General features: G+C 35.7%; 1 protein-coding gene across 7 annotated transcripts; it reads left to right on the forward strand.

Annotated features, from left to right (window-relative positions):
- Positions 1 to 488: 488 nt before the first annotated feature.
- Positions 489 to 17,430, forward strand: LOC310725461 (uncharacterized protein). 7 transcript variants are annotated; one of them, XM_083540447.1, is made up of 19 exons: positions 489 to 519; positions 1,741 to 2,085; positions 2,222 to 2,578; positions 3,087 to 3,188; positions 3,273 to 3,365; positions 3,452 to 3,544; positions 3,662 to 3,736; positions 3,869 to 3,970; positions 5,752 to 5,850; positions 8,091 to 8,189; positions 8,333 to 8,434; positions 8,726 to 8,845; positions 9,184 to 9,276; positions 10,559 to 10,642; positions 10,743 to 10,835; positions 15,412 to 15,510; positions 15,685 to 15,703; positions 15,829 to 15,871; positions 16,402 to 17,430. In XM_083540447.1, exons 2-19 carry the CDS (start codon positions 1,860 to 1,862, stop codon positions 16,456 to 16,458), a joined length of 1,956 nt encoding a protein of 651 aa, XP_083396573.1. In that variant the 5' UTR covers positions 489 to 519; positions 1,741 to 1,859; the 3' UTR covers positions 16,459 to 17,430. The 7 variants fall into 7 exon arrangements, 6 of the variants coding, with proteins under 6 accessions (XP_083396573.1, XP_083396572.1, XP_083396569.1 ...); XM_083540446.1 differs by lacking the exon at positions 489 to 519 and adding an exon at positions 1,147 to 1,408; XR_014533373.1 differs by lacking the exon at positions 489 to 519 and adding an exon at positions 1,398 to 1,526 and having other exon boundaries at positions 15,412 to 15,540; positions 16,402 to 16,464.
- Positions 17,431 to 17,433: the final 3 nt, after the last annotated feature.

Here is a 17,433-nt window from a genome sequence, read left to right on the forward strand (position 1 = left end):
CGCAAAACAAACCAAATTTCAAGTGGATATCTCAGGTTTGTTTAAAATTGGAGTTGGAACATAAGAAAAGCTCCTAATGCATCAGAAATGTATTTAAACTTATTTTATATAATAAATTATATTTTCTGCAATATATAGTAATTCTATTTGGCTTTAAAATGCTCCAGGTACATTTCGGACTGATTATTCAACACATTTTTATTTGTATATGGACATTCTCTCAAAACAGCTTCACATGGAAAGGAAATACTCCCTAAGATGGCATGAGGAAGAAACCTTAGGAGAAACGCAGAAAGGAACCCATGCTCAATTTGAACGTCAGTTCATTTGTGTTTCATCGTTGTTGAGGTGTGCTCTTCAATGAGAAGCGCTTACATACAAAAGTCAGATGTATGTTGGCTGAAGCAACTTCTTTTTTGAAGGACAAACCTAGTCATCAGGAGACTTTGAGAGTCTGAAACAAAGCCTTTATGCCCAAAAGCCTTTGCATACATTATTAAGCAAGAAGGGTAAGACCAGGTGTGTTCAGGACATTTAAAAACTTTCTCTACCAGAAGTCCTCTGTATTTAATTAGGTTTTCTTTTTTGCTTTTGGGCGTTTTACATACACAGGCATTAATGTGCATGTACAATGATTTGTTTGCTTGTTTGCATGCTCTCTTTTATATGCCTACTGCATCCTTTCCCAATTCTCTTCCTTCCGCACCATCCCAGCTGCTCAATAACCGGGCGTTCATGTTAAAATCCCCTGCACTATTCTACTAGGCGAAAGCCCAAGCCTAGCAGGGCTATAGCAATGTACATCACTCCTTTTGTGAATACAAGTGGTAACAAGGAATAATTTTGGCTATTTTAGTATTTATGTGGTGAAAATTATTAGCAGCTTATTGACATTATTGTAGTTTATTTTAAATATGTACTCGAATACGCTTTCACTGGACTTTATTAAGGAATGCAATCACACAGTAACATGAATATTCCCAATAAGAAATGCTAAACAGTATCGAGCATTGACTAAAGCATTCGATGTACTTTTACAGATCATAAAATATGCAGTGCCAATATGTATGCCAAGTAGAACTAGACTGGCAACCATAAATAATTTGCATACATATTTACAAAGATTATAGGAGTGGATTTCTCAGAAAGACATAACATGTTATTATTAGGTTACATTTGTACCAAATAGAGATTTGCTTGGTAAAATTAAATATTTTTGCATTAATAAATTGATTCTGTATTTGTGTTACTGTGACTCATGAACCTGCATTTTTCATCAAAGCAATGAAAGATTATCATCTACTTACAAATGCTTTAGCACTCGTCTTCTGTCCGCTTTCCTTCTATCAAACTGGCTGTACTGGTTTATGCATGCTTCCAATAGTATAATACTTTTAGAATAATTCAGGTACATTCAAACTCAGTCATGTCAAGTCCAATTAGACTGAAACTAAAGTAAAAAAAAAATAATTATTAGATGTATCTGCTAAGTGTTGTGTTATTTATTTTTGCTGTCGCACATGAAGGTAAGGTTTTGGTTCTCATTCTATTATAATTTGAACTTTATTATGGATTATTACTATTATTAATATTTATGATGCTTTAAAAATGACCATAACAGAATGATCTCATTTGATGTACTAACATAAAGTTGTAGCACATTCAAAAACATTTTAACAAATTATTTGTGTTTTTGTAAATTCCATTTTATTTTTGTATGTACTTTGGTATTAATTCCAGGTCTCCATATCCATGGTTTACTGGGTCCACTTGTGGCTCAGCTGGGAGACTCAGTCCTCCTGCCATGCTTTATAAAAAGCTCACTGCCTCTGGAAGGTCTGCAGGTGGAATGGAGAAAGATGGACTCTCTAGTGATCCTCTTCCAGCAAGGAAAAAGCAGACCAGATCTCCAGAGTCAGATGTTTAGTGGCAGAGTGGACTTTTTCTCGAATGAGGTCTCAAAAGGGAATTTCTCTATCTTAATGAAAAATGTAGTTGAAGGAGATGCTGGAGTTTACACATGTAAAATTAATACTACTGATCAACTAATCTCCAGTGAAGCCTTTATTAAAATTCAAGAAATCAGTAAGTAACCATACCTTCTTTCTATTTTAAATACTCTTGATACTTCTTGTACATTATATTTCATTACTTACATGTTTTAAGGGACAATATAAATTCATCACATCATTTTATCTTTGTTACTGTCTTACTTTCGTAGAGCATTATGTGGTGACTGGGGCAGACAGAGCCGTTTTTGCTTATAAGGGTGAAGATGTCATACTAAACTGCTCTGTAGATTCACATTTATCAGCCAGAGAGCTGGAGAAAGTGACCTGGAAAAAAACTGAAGGAGACCAAGGAGTCCTTGTCCTGCTTTATGAAGACTCTGAGATTTTTACCAACTTCTCACATGAGCGTTACCAGGGAAGAGTTGAATTGTTTGCTTCTGAAATCCCCAAAGGAAACCTCTCACTAAAACTGAAGGATGTAAAGATGGAAGATAAAGGAGAATTTGTGTGTGAGGTCCAGATTAGGAACATGTCCACACATGCCACTGTGGTACTGAAAGGTCTAGGTAATGTCAACATTTTCAGCTATACAATCATAATAACCAGGGGAAATCCTAGCAATGTTTTTAGGTGGCAATGTTTTTGACATTATTTTATATTGGGGCTATTTTTGTCCTAGATAGATAAATCCATGCATTTACCCTACCCTTCCTGGTTCCTGGATAAAATGGGAAAGTTAGCTAGTTGGTGGAATTTTGCAAGACTGCATTAAGGAAATACCTTTCAATATTTTTAGCCTCATGAGCAGGACCAATGCTAAAACTGCTAAGTAGTGTAGATTGGGTGGATAATCTACTGAACATTACTTCAACTATCATTGAATTTCCAGGAACACAAGGCCGGAGGGAATGCCAGTCCATCTGTGTTTTTTTTTGTTTGTTTTTTTTAAAATGCTTCTCAAATGTATACAGATTTAGACAATGTACTTTGGAATCAAAAGAGTAACCTGTGAGGTTAAATTGAGGTCATTAAAAATAGCTTATTGTTATTGTATCTATTACCTTATTTCTACAGGTTTTTCTTCACTCCATATATCAATACTGCTGTTGTGCTCAGTAGCATTGTTGCTTACTTTGGGATGTTGTGGCCATGTTTTTAATATGCTGAATAACAAAGGTATTCCAGCAGATCTTTTTGGTATATTTTTTATTTTATTAACAATTAATATTTTGCATAAAGATTATTTTTCTCTTTCTTTAGGTACTAGCAAAACGGTCATAAAAATGCACTTAGTTTTGGTCCTTTGTTCAAACATCTGTATGTTTTTTGCTTTCTGCCTTTGGTCAACAGAAGGTAATCTTCAAGGTCATTTCCCAACTCCAACTTTTATTAACCAATCAATTATTTACAAATTTTGGTGATTTGTTTCCTCCTTGTAGGGATTGTCCCAGAGGTTGTCACTTGTTCATTTGTCAGTATCATAAGGCCAGTCATGCTCATGAAAACTTCTCCTTATCTAAACAGATTTCCAAGTAGGTGCTTCAGAAAAGCATCTTAACATTAATTGCCTTGAACCCTTTTCATTGCTTGCCCTTGGTGAAAGTTCATTTAAAACTATTTATTAATAAACAACTTATTTTGTTTCACAGAGTGCATACAAAATGCAGTGAAGGCTTTGGCTCTTCCACTTTACAATTCAATCAAAACAATTAGTGCATGTTCATGTAAGTAAAAAAAAAGTTTTGAGCATAAGCTTAAAGTCGTTCTTAAACTAATAATGTTGAGAAGAGTTGTTGGCAGGCATGTGTAAATAAAAATCATAACTTTTCATTTTCTTTTTTTAATTGATCATTTAGTTTTTTTTGCTAACATTGGCCAGATTCCCATGACAGCAGGATGCATTGTAATTATACTGACACTAATTGCATTGCTGAGTTTCATCAATGCTGCTCTATTAGGTAAGGAAAATAAATATTGTATCTTGTGTATTTGTTTAATTAATGATTTTTTTTCCTTTCCCTACATCTGACTACTGCCATTAATAGTTACATTTTAATATCAAGTGTAACACTGTTTTTTTTTTTTTTCCTGTTTAAATAGCAGGTTTTTATCACTGTATGTATGATATTGCAACCAACAATAATCAAGTTAATTAAAAAAGAAACGGTGGGAATATTTAGGTTGAAAAGTACAGGGAAATAAAACTTATAATAATCTATTTACAAAACTGTGCATACCCCTTTTATAGTACATATAGAATATAACTCTACTCAACTATGATAAACCCCAAATGAATCCTGATAACTAAATAAATAGCTGCCTCTGTAGGGTTTCTGGATTTTCTGCTACATAAGTTAACAGTGAACATAAGAAATAGTAAAACAAAAAAGTAGTTGAGATGCTATTAGATTACAATGGGACCGTGTGGACACATTAACAAGTGGAAAAACTAGAGAACCACAATGACGAAAAAAATTATTGTACAAAAAAAAAATCTAATTTTTATAAAAGTTTTAGCCTTGTCTAAAATAAAACTTCTGTGTTTTGTTACAAAACCAATTGAAATGTTTTCAGTAATCAAAATTTTAACAAATTAACAATTTTCTGTATTCTGCACACTTAAAAACACACACCAGAAACATTTGTGAACTATGTAAACACAATTTACTCAAGCTATTCGAAAATCAGAAGTGACTGTAAATAATATAATCGGAAATTATAAATAGTTATTACCAGAGATGGCAAAAGTACACACATTCTTCACTTAAGTAGAAGAACAGATTCCCATGTTTTAAAAAACTCTGGTAAAAGCACCGATTATATTTTTTACTTAAGTTAAAGTAAAGAAGTTTGGGATTTGACATGTTAAAAGTAGCTATTATTACTACCTGTTTTAGTGTCATGCTGGTAACTGGACCTCACATCATATTAGTATATTAATACAAAACGAATTTAAAATTGTGTTACCTATTGAATGTACCCAGGTTGAAGAACCACCATATACAAGCAAAAAAAAGATGATGATGATGATAATTAATAAGTGATCTGATCTCAGTCATGTTTACATCGCTGTTTCCCTCTGTCTCATCCACGTTAGCCAGACTTATTGTTGCCTTCTGCCGTGCTCATTGCTAGCTTTATAAACTAGCCTACATCTGTGGTGTGTGAGAGCCAGGAAATGATGCACCAGTAGATTGAAAAAGCGGCGGAATAACAGGAAAAAGGTTGATGGGCTGAAAACGGCGCACAGAAAATATTGCTATTTCACCAAATAAAGTAAATAACGATCCTGAAAATGTCAAAAGTAGAAAGTACAGATATTTTGATAAAGAATTTAACAAGTAAACATAAAAAGTTGTCTGAAAAATATATAGTGAACAAAAGCACTGAAGGCTGAAGGATTATTAAGTGGAATAATCCACTTAAGTACAGTAACAAAGTTTTTGTACTTCATTACTTACCACTCGAGACCTACACTTCCACAAGAGTACTGCGGGACCCGACACAAACGAGTGCGGTGTGGGACAATATTTAATGGGTGAATGCGGGCAGTAAAATCCGTTCCGTGCAGGTCTCTACATCTCACCTTTGGTTATTAACTTGTTAGTATTGAAAAAGTGAATCCTTTCAGTTTTAAAATATACATACAGTGGCATCATGTGGAAACTATTTGAAATGGATTTTCCCTGCAAAATGTAGAAACTGACCTACATTTAATTTTTTTTTTCCTTCTAAACAGCTTTTAATGGTGTCTGGATTCGCTTGATTGTGTCTCTCGACTTACTTAATACAGCGCTGTTTGGACTCCTGCTCAGTAGCACGAAAGACTATTTTGAATGTGAGTACTGTTATACAAAGCTGTCACAGCAAAAACCCTGTCATAGGATGCCTTATTCAGAATTAAGTTATTATATTTATTATAAAGTTAATTACAAAACATATTCTGAAATGAAACCTGTGTGTCTGAATGGGAGAACTTGGATCCAGATGCAACACAATACCACAGGCAGTCTGACAGTTTGACGTAACCATGTCATGAACTTCATGAAATGCTGAAGTTTAGGTTTTCGGCTGTCATGTCCACACATGAGGATTTAACACCATAATGTATGTTCTTGCAGTTTCATTAACTTGTAAACACAATTAAAGGTGGCACTGAAATAGAAAAATTTTTACATTTCGTTGCCAAGCAAACACCTTGTACAACACCTTGTCATGTTCCTCAAACCATTTCTGAAGACTTCTTGCAGTTTAACAGAGAGCATTATCCTGCTGAGAGAGGCTGCCATAAACAAATAACCATAAGAAAATTATAAATCAGAATATAAGGTTAAATGGTTACCTCCTTCCATTACTCCATGGTCTAGTTCTGATGTGTTCTAAGGTGTTTTCCTTGATCAAGACCTGCATTAGTTCTCTGCGGGATAGGAACCAGAAGGGCTAGCCTCCCAACCTTCCACACACAGCAATTACAGAAGCCTTGCATGCCCTTGGCCTTGTTGCTGGTTCAACGAATGTCATTGCTTGGATTAATTAGGTAGGTAGAGGCATTACTAACGACTGTACATCGGGAAAACCCCACATTGCCTGAAGCTTTGGATAAATGACTAGGTCAGAGCATCTCCATCACAAATTGTTTTTTGTTAAAATTGCTTTTCCCGTTTCCAACACATCAATCTCTAGAACTGACTGTTCCCTTCGCTCAAAGCCAGTGGTTTGGACACTTGAAAAAAATAATAATTTGAATGCTTTTAAACTATCTTGGAAGCATCAGCTATTTGCAGATGATCTGATTACATAGCATACAAAATGTATTGCAATGGCATGTATTCACAAGAAATATGCTACTGAAAGCAGTCTGACAAGCTGATTGAACCACAACATGTTATGCTGAAGTTCAGGTTAAGTGCATTGATCATTTTATGACATTGATTGAATATCTTGTGGCTTCAGAAAAGTTCATTAGAACATTTCACTGCTGGAGTATTATCTAAACAATCTATAATTAAAATAGTAACTGAATCAAGTATTAAGTATTTTATAATCAGGCAACTAATAATTTATTCAAGTCAAAACAAAATTGCAGAACGAGATCAATATAATAACTACAACTTATTATAACTCCAATTAATATAAACAATATATGAACAGAATTATTAAAACTGATGTCAAGGGTGAACATTTGTAGATTTAAAATGTATATCTGGAAATTATATGTCTCTTGTTAAAATGTATTTTTATTTTAACATACTGGAAACAACTAGATGTGTAGCTTCGTTGTGTAAAAACTTTTCGGACTCTTCAAGGCATGGACTCCATAAGAGAGTAGATCTTTACTGTAGGCTGACTTAACACATTGGACTCCTGATTTTTTTCAAACCATTTTAAAAAAAAGTGTGGATGTGTGCTTTATCGTGGTGAAAGAGGGCACTGCAATTAGGGAATACTGTTGCAGTGAAGGGGTGTACTTTACCTGCAGCAGTGTTTAGGTTAAACATTTCAAAGTAACATTCCAATGAATGGCAGGCATCACACTGCCTCCTCCTGCTTGCCTCCTTCCCATAGCTATCCTATGTGCTATCCAGGTAAGGCCATGCACATATTCTTGTCTGTTCACATAATGTAAAAGAAAATGTGATTCATCAGACTAGAACACCTTCTTCAATTACACTGTGGTCCATTTTGCTCTGCTTCCATCCCATTTATCCTGCTTCCACCGGATCAACTTTGAGAACTGACTGTTTATCTCTTGGCAGATGCCACCATAACAACATAATCAGTTTTTTTAGTGCTTTTAATATAGCGATTGAATGGCTTTTACTAAACCCTTAGAGACATCAACTACCTGCAGGTAATTTAAACTAAATAAACTGAGTGCGGCCAGAAAATAAGCTTAAGGAGCTAATACCTCTTAAAATAAATGTCTATAAATATCTGCAAATTAAAATATAGCATTTGGACTTAAATATTTATGCATATGACCCACAGAGTCCATCATTTGATCAACAGAGTTACTGTTATCCACAATGTTCAATCTAGCCCTATAATAATATATACTGTATCATTCTGAACTTTCAGACATCTTGGAAATACCTTCAGTGGTGCCCCCTCTGATAATGGGCATGATGATGGTTTTTACTCTACAAAAGTACTTCTTTCAAGGAAAGCCCTTTGATTGTAAGGATTATATTTGCTACAAATATTCTAACTTGAACCTAAATCATTATTCATTTTCTCATACTGTGCTTGCTGATGTTGGTATTGTAAAAAAAAAAAAAAAAAATCCATTAATCACATGTTTAATATGTTTACTTTTACAGGTTTTCATGTCACGCTGTTGTCGGTTATCGTTGCTATATTGAGCCTCAGTGAAATTTGCATTTATGTAATATTCTTTATGATGTCTAAAGATTTTTCCGGAGGTACGTTTTAAATCTAAATTTTTTTAATTTAAAAAGTAAAGTCTTAAATACATATATTAGTGTAGGGGCTTGGTACATATTTGACAAAGAAACTCATGTGTTTTTATGTTAACACTATATGTTGGATTTATTGCTTGAGTAAAGGAAGGCTTGTTTTGTTTGTCAAAGATTCATGTTGTTAAATGAGTATATGATTATGCCCGTGGTGCTTTTTAGCTGATGTGTTTTTACTTGTGCATATGTATGATTGTGTTGCATTCACTAACAAAGTAATTTCCTTATCAATTTCAGGATGGACACTTATAATTGAGGCTGTAGGATTTATATGTGCATGGTTAGTAGTGCTATATCTCGCACGTTGTTACCGAGGCCATAGACGTGGATGTTGCACTCACTGGAGAAAAATTGGATGTAAATGTGATTTTTATTTTATTTTATTTTTTTATTAAATTGTTTTTTTAACCCATGTACATTTATGTTATTATATTAATATTATGAGACAATACTCAATTACTGTAAATTTCCTCTACCAAACAAATGTGACAGGATATTACACAACATATAATAATAAAAAAAAAAAAAGAAAGAAAGAAAATGTTAATAATAGAATTGCTGGTGGAGTATTTAGAAAATTTTTAAGTACGTTGTGTAATTTGAATTTTCCATAGTTTTATCATAGAACTTTTACTGGCTGAATTTATCATGTAATTGTAATTCATGTAATGATTTTATGTCATTTTTTCCCCCAGACATATGCTGCCTTGTCACTGCTGCATTTCTTGTCATTGCATATGGCACTTATATGTGTGTGCGCTATAAAAACATCTTCAGAGAAGAAAAAGGTACTAAATCACCCCAATTAGTTACTCAATAATTATAAAAACATATACATGGAGTCATATGTAAAAATATCCAATTCCACATTAAGTCCCCATTTAATGTTATTATAACCTCCATTTTTCTTGGAAGATGCTTCACTTGATTTTGGAGTGCTTGTGGAATTTCAAGATTGTTACTAACGTCGGCTAGTGTTGTAGGGTGAGGAAGCCTTATCCCAATGGTGTTTTCATAGGTTTGAGGTCAGAGCTTTGTAGCAGACCACTCAAGATCTTCCACTCCAACCCATGTAAATCATATCTTCATGGAGCTGTCTTTGTGCACAGAGGCATTGTAATGCTGAAACAGGTTTGAGTCTGCTAGTTCAAGTGAAAGGAAAATTAAATGCCACCACAACCAAAGACCTCACCTGTACAACTGGGTGCCTTCAGTTTTGTGCTAATAGTTTAGGTAAGAACCACAAATTGCAGGAAAAGTCAGGTAGTAGCATATATTCTGAAAATATGTCCACTGTAAAAGGTCAATCTGCAATTTTATCCACTTTCAGCAGCACAGCGCCAAACCTTTTGTGTTAGTTTTAATGTCAGTAATTAATTATTTATTCCTTAATTATTTATTTATGTTTGAGTTACTGTTTGGTGCAACGTGACCTTTGTTCTTGACTTGCCCTACAGGAAAGAATTACAATAATTCACCGCTTATCATGGTGATTCCAAAAACCACCCGTGGAAAAATGCGATAAATGGACGCCACCCCAAAAAAGCTATTTTACGTATACAGTACTGTACTGTATTAACATTTTACTTTATTTTATAATTAGTAATGATATTTGTAATAATACATTTTATTATTTCAACACAAAACAATAAAATCATAAAAACAATTCCCTTAAAGTTTTTTGGTCTATCGTGCTATCCACGAGAGACCAGGAAAATCAGCTAAATAAATTAGTTATGTGGCAAATGCAATTACAAGATAAACCGAGGGCGTGAGATTCAAAACACAGTAAAGCGGGGATTACGGTGTTATACTGTATTTTACTGTCCTACCAAGTCTTGAGATCATAGCTTTCAGAATAAATGTAGTAATTATGCTGTAATACTATCAATAGGCTACATAAATAAATGAACATGTGTATGTCTCAAAATCCATAAAGTACTAGGTGTTTCCCAACTTTTTACAGGCACTGTATTTTAATTTGTACTTCAAAAAAAAAAAAATTCTAAATGTTAAATATTTGGTGGGGATCCTGTTTCAGTTGAGTAATATATTTGCTGATCATTATAGATGCTGCTGGATATGTGACTCTCCTGGTATTTATCCATATTTTGGCAGCAACATGCTTATACAAACATCCCAGTTATTTACCCAGTAAGTCTAACTTTAATATATATAAAAATTTCCCTGTAAAGTTGTTGTTTTAAAGTCAGCAATATTGTGATACATCAAAAATGTGCATTCTGAATTATAGATTTGCTTCACATTATGGTCTACATGTTTGGAGCTGTTGGTCTCAGTTCTGTAAATGCAACTGCTCTTGCCGCAGAACTAATCGTGAAAGCAGGTATTTGATCCCATGGTTTCTAGTAAAATACAAACTGTTAACCTGTTATGACAATTGTGGTATACTAAATATTAGAAAAATAGTTTGTCCCTGATGAGCAAGCCGTGGCGACAGTGGCAAGGAAAAACTCCCTTAGATGATATGAGGAAGATACCTTGAGAGGAACCAGACTCAAAGGGGAACCCATCCTCATATGGGTGACATCAAGAGTTTGGTCATAAATCTTTCAACAATACAGAACAATTTGTGATCATCATAGATCCAGCATCAGCTTCTCCATGCCAGGGCCTTTAAACACTCGGCATCTACTTCTCCATGATCATCCATAGGTCCATAATCTTCACGAGGTGGGACGTGACTGGAGCTGGCCAAACCTCAGGATGCCTCGGGATGGGGAGAGAAAGAGAAGCAGTGGAGAGGAATTAGCGTAGCTGCTGTTCATAATATTAACAGCACAAGTTGATAACGTGATGTGATCATATATTCTGGAGCACAAGGTTGTGATGTGATGTGTGTTATGTGTAGGCTTTGCTAAAAAGATATGTTTTTAATCTACACTTAAACTGGGAGAGTGTATCTGAACCCTGAACACTGTCAGGAAGACTATTCCAGAGTTTAGGAGCTAAATGTGAAAATGCTCTACCGCCTTTAGTGGACTTTGCTATTCTAGGAACTACTAGAAGCCCAGAGTTTTGAGATCTCAGGGAGCGTGACGGATTGTAGCGTGTTAAAAGACTGGATAGATACATGGGAGCCAAACCATTTAGTGCTTTATAAGTGAGTAGCAGTAGTTTGTAGTCTATTCGAAACTTAATAGGAAGCCAATGTAGGGACGATAAGATTGGGGTTATATGATCGTATTTTCTTGACCTAGTAAGGACTCTTGCTGCCGCATTCTGAACTAACTGTAGCTTGTTTATTAATGATGCAGGACATCCACCTAGTAATGCATTACAGTAGTCTATTCTAGAGGTCATAAACGCATGGACGAGCTTCTCTGCATCAGATATAGATAAAATATTTCTTAGCTTAGAAATATTTCTAAGGTGAAAGAAGGCTGTTTTTGTAACTTGATTGATGTGATTTTTAAAAGATAAGTTGCTGTCTAAAATAACTCCCAGGTCTTTTACCGTTGAACTAGTAGTTACAGAACAACCGTCTAAATGCAGGCTGAGATGCTGGAGCTTCTGTGTACTATTTTTTGGGCCAATGAGCAAAATCTCCGTTTTATCAGAATTTAATAGCAGAAAGTTATGGGTCATCCAATCTCTTATTTCTTCAACACACATTTAGTTATGCGAGCTAATTGAGCTGTATCGCCTGGTTTGGATGAAATATATAGCTGGGTATCATCAGCATAACAATGGAAGCCAATTCCATGCCTTCTAATAATATTTCCTAATGGAAGCATGTATATTGTGAAAAGCAGGGGTCCTAGAACTGACCCTTGTGGCACGCCATAATTTACTAGCATTATCCTGGATAGCTCTCCATTTAAATCTACGAAATGGTAACGATTGGACAGGTAGGATTTAAACCAGCTTAATGCCTGTCCCTGAATACCTATGTAATTCTGTAAGCGATCGAGGAGAAGATCATGATCTATAGTGTCGAACGCAGCACTAAGATCTAGTAAAACTAATAGGGAGATGTAGCCTTGGTCTGAAGCTAAAAACAGGTCATTAGTGATTTTAACTAGAGCAGTTTCTGTGCTATGATGGGGCCTAAAACCTGACTGAAACTCTTCAAAGATATTGTTCTCCTGCAAGTGGTTACATAACTGGGCAGCGACAATCTTTTCTAAAATCTTAGACATAAATGGGAGATTTGAAATTGGTCTGTAATTCGATAGCGTGTTTGGATCCAGATTAGGTTTTTTATGAGGGGCTTAATTACTGCTAACTTGAGGGATTTAGGGACATGACCTAACGATAGTGAGGAGTTAATAATATTGAGAAGAGGCTCACCAGCTGTATATAACACTTCCTTCAGTAGTTTAGTGGGAATTGGATCTAACTGACATGTTTTTGATTTAGCTTTCATAATAGCATCATACAGCTCTTCCTGTCCTATACATGTAAAACAGTGTAGTTGTGGGGTTGTAAGTACGATTGTGTCGGGAGATGCTGTCAGAGGTTGAACTGCCACAATTGTTTTTCTAATGTTATCTATTTTTTCAGTGAAGAAATTCATAAAGTCTTCACTACTAAACTGTGATGGAACACATTTTTCAGATCCCTGATTTGTTGTTAATTTAGCGACTGTACTGAAAAGAAACCTGGGATTGTTTTTGTTATTTTCTATGAGTTTGCTCAGGTGTTTAGCTCTAGCAGCTTTTAGCGCCTGTCTGTAGCTAAGCATACTGTCTTTATACGCAATTCTAAATACCTCCAATTTAGTTTTCCTCCATTTTCTCTCCAGATTACGTGCTGTTCTCTTTAGGGCATGCGTATGACTATTATACCAAGGTGCAGGTGCTTGTTCTCGAACCTTTTTTAACCGGATGGGGGCAACAGTGTCTAAAGTGCTAGTGAGGATAAGGTCTATGTTGTTCGCCATCTCATCAAGATGATTAGTGATAGTGATCAATAGTGATAAATACAGTGTGCTTCAAAAGTAACATTGAGGTGTGGTGACATTTATAAGGCTAGATAACATAAAGATAAGCCTTTCATGACAACTGACTAATAAAATTCATTAAAATTTATGAGGAAATATTCCTGCAGGACATAAAGGTTTATTTTATTGTGATATAGACTTTTGTCAATTTCAGGTGATAGATTTTGGTGACATAATACTTCTCAATTCCCTTTAACTTTCATGTATGTAGAGAGTAAAGACATAATTGCAGTTAATGTTTAAAGGAACTGATCAAATCATTTAACATGCTAGGCTCGTTCATGGTCAGGCACTTCATTGAACAGGGCAAAACAAAAGACTTAACATGTACATTAAGAGACTAGATGCAAGCTGTTATGCATGCTGAGCACTTCTGCACATAAAACTCAGTACAAGGCAGAAATTCCTAATAGAGGAATTCGCCTACCAAGGGTGCTTCTCAAGAGCCTGTTCAAACACTTCCACTGGCAATTCATTTCCTCTGTTTAAAATGTCCAGACAACACAAAGATCCTGCAACAGGCATTTTTAGCCTCTGGTTAATGCTGGATTTGGGAGGCTGTGCCATTATTTCATGTCATTGGTCTCTACTGGAGTTTACCACAGAAGGTTTCCTCAACAGTCTCTGGAGGGAGCTCTGCAAGAAAATCTGCGCTGTCGGTCTTTAGTTAGAGCTCTTTTGGAGAGGCCTCTCCAGCCTTTTTCTCCTAGTACCTGGTAAAATCACTCTTAATCTCAGGACCAGGGCTCGAAACAGGGTCATCAGACTAAGTGTGATGAAATTAAGTGCAGAGAAAGAGAGAGGCAGGCATGGCAGTGTTGATAATGTGGGAATTTATTGAAGCAAAAAGGGAAACAATTAATGACTAAAAAGAAAGGAACAAACAATAAATAGGTAAGAACTCAGCATAGTAACAAATGAAATATTAAACAAACCTGAACAAAGTGTCAACAGAAATCTGAACAAAACAGGGAACACAAAGAAAACACACCTTTAAAATCAGAAGCAGGAACGAGAAACACAGGGGCTCGGCAAAAACAGACACTAAGCAAAGAACAAAGGTAATGAGCAGGCTTAAAAAGTCAATGAGGCGCGGAAACAGAGGAACTGGGGTAAAAGCAGCCACTATCGGAGGGGGGGAATTCGACAGGATTTCCCCCCCCTTAGGAACGGCTCCTGACGCTTAGGCCTCCTTGATGTATTTATCCATGGCCACCCGTTCGGGGTTGGAAAGGGACAAAATACTTCCATGTGGAGGACAAGTGCCAGGGAGCAGCTTAATGGCACGATCGTAAGAACAATGAGGGGGGGAGTGTGGTGACTCGTTTCTTGCTGAACACTGCTCTAAGAGAATGATATTGGATTTGCCCTTGGGACAGGTCAAGGGGTTCCAAAGACTTAGGCTCAGTGACACGGTCAAACAGGTCGCATGACAGGTAGGTGCCCATTCCATGATGGAGCCTCTGGTCCAGTCAATAACTGGATTGTGAAGAGCCAGCCACTGGTGTCCCAAGATGAGAGAAAGCTGGGGAGATAAGAACAAGTGCAGCTGGAGGTTTTCTTGATGTTGGAAGATGGTGAGGTAGAGGAGAGGGGTCTTGTGAGTTGGGGCTCCCAAGACCCAAGGGCCTTCCATCAAGTGCAGTGATGGCCTGAGGGAACAAGAGAGGTTCAGGGGGAATAATCAGACGTTTGGTTAGGGTGATGTCCAATAGGTTTCCCCCAGCACCTGAGTCCACCAGAGCCTTGACAGTATGGCGTTGGCCTGTGCAACTGAATTCCACTGAGGGAAACAATCCTTTCACAAGAAAACATTGTCTCAAACAGCTTTACAGAAATTAAGAGTTACGGTGAATATACAGTTAATTGATATGTATTGGTTTCTGTTTCATGTTTCTGAGTGATTTACATTAAAGAAGAGATTTAACTGATTTTGGATTTTAATGTTGGTTTCTAGAGACTGGGGCACGGACTATTGGAGACCTTCGTGTTATTGTTTTTTCACTGGAAACAGTGTTTCTTACCACCTGGCTCACTTTGCAGATCTATAGTGCCTGTAAGTACTGACAAGTGTTTTATTTATCGGGTCCGTGCACTTTTTTTTTTTCAAGTAAAAAGCAACGTCATTGAAATTCCACCTAACTCATGTTCAAAAGAACCTAATAGCCATGACTTCATATTATGAATTTTTACACATTATGAATGAAACTGTGTTCTTTATATGACTCAGGGATGAGCTTTAAAGACAGGTAAGCTCATTTCAATTGTATTTAAATAGAAATAAAAAAAAAAAATATTGCAAAAAAAAAAATTTTGCATTCGATCAGGAATAAATACTGTTTTTTTTTTTTTGTTTCTTTTTTTTATTTTACAGAACAAAACAACATTTTGAAGATGATAAAGAAATAGGACCTGAGGTATGATGCCTACAAAAAATATATATATATTTAAGTATTGTTTATACTGGTAGTCCCCAACTTAAAATAAAGTTGCAATCCGGTAACCCTATTATAACTTGAAAATATTGTAAGTTGAGACATGGTTTAGCCTAACCTGGGGTCTTTAAAGAATAGTGATCAGCAAAGAGTATTATACTGTCATTTATCATTAATTTAACAAATTACAGGACATGATTTAGCAAAACAGAACAATTTACTGTCACATCCTACATAAACTATACAGTATATATGTATGTGACAGCGGGCTCGTGAATGAGTGGCAGTTCAATTTGGATGTATTGCTATCATCGTCGTAAGAATGAAAAATCATGTCACCGAAAAACCATCACAGTTCAGAGACTATCTGTATTTTTTGTGTATATCATAAAGTCATTTAACATTACTAACTGGCTTGTTGTTGCAAAATGTTATAGTAAAAAAAATCAGTGTTTTAAATCTGCAAGAATGATATTTACCATCTGTAAGCACTTGTGCTTTTGTCCATGTAGGTTGTTCCAGAAATGGAGGTTCTCTCGAACCCTTACATTAAACGTAACCCTGACTGATCTGAGGTGTTCAGTATAATATCAACTCCAAAAATAAGTTACCAGGAGTATTCTTGCTTCTGTTTGAAAGTTTCATCCATGTATATGATGAAGCTGTGTAATTTTGTATAAACATTATAGGCTTATAACTCCAACAATAAAGAGACTTCATTTTAACCCTGTAGATTAGCTGTTTATGTTCACTTTCATGTCCTTATGCATTTCACACACTTATAAAACCTTTTTTTTTTGGGGTTTTTTGGGGGTTTTTTTACCCCCAACTGCACATATGCCAAGAGGTGGGAGGCAAAAGCCTGGAATATACAAGTTATAGGCCAAACACACACTGCTCAATTTAGAATGATCCCTTTTTCCATTGATATTGTTTAAGCACTAACTGAACTTTCCAGCACCCTTAGTCTTTTCTCAGAATGAAAATAAGACATCAGAAGTCATTTTATTATCTAAACTTGCACTGTTTTTATGATAAAATTAACTAGTAGAGATGTGACAAACCAGCCTTAAAAAGCTTGGGGTGGATGTTAGATTCATTTTGGAAGAAGGTTGGCTAAATTGGCTGTGGGTTGGCTGAGAAAATGCTTGGAGTAGGCTGTGCCCTAGGCTAGAGGTCCCCAACCACCCGGAATGTGGGCGGTATTGGCCGTGGATCGTCTGTTACAGGGCTGTAAAAAAAAGAATGTTTATTTAATTTTTGTGATCTTTAATGTTTTACGTAGTCTGTTTTATTTAAAAAAAATGACCACTTCCGCATATGTCAATTTTTCTAAACTAGTGGGGGTTTTTTTGTGCAAAATAAGCTCCCACTGATTCTGTATTATGGTTGAGTTGAGTTACACTTGATATACACCAAGATATATGCATTAATTAAATTCATACTTTAGTTATATAATATGTATAATACTAATATGATTAACACGTTATTGTGTTATGTGCATGGCCAACCCCCTACACACACACACACACACACACACACAC

The sequence above is a fragment of the Silurus aristotelis genome (assembly GCF_946808225.1).
Source record: "Silurus aristotelis genome assembly, chromosome: 4".
Lineage (NCBI taxonomy): Eukaryota > Metazoa > Chordata > Actinopteri > Siluriformes > Siluridae > Silurus > Silurus aristotelis.

What these genes read in the sequence shown, in the direction of transcription:
- LOC310725461 (XM_083540443.1), top strand. Translation starts at nt 1,478, where the DNA reads ATGTATCTGCTAAGTGTTGTGTTATTTATTTTTGCTGTCGCACATGAA. An exon ending in TATTAAAATTCAAGAAATCA is followed by an intron (nt 2,086 to 2,221) that starts GTAAGTAACCAT and finishes TTACTTTCGTAG; the next exon opens with AGCATTATGTGGTGACTGGG. An exon ending in CTGCCTTTGGTCAACAGAAG is followed by an intron (nt 3,366 to 3,451) that starts GTAATCTTCAAG and finishes TCCTCCTTGTAG; the next exon opens with GGATTGTCCCAGAGGTTGTC.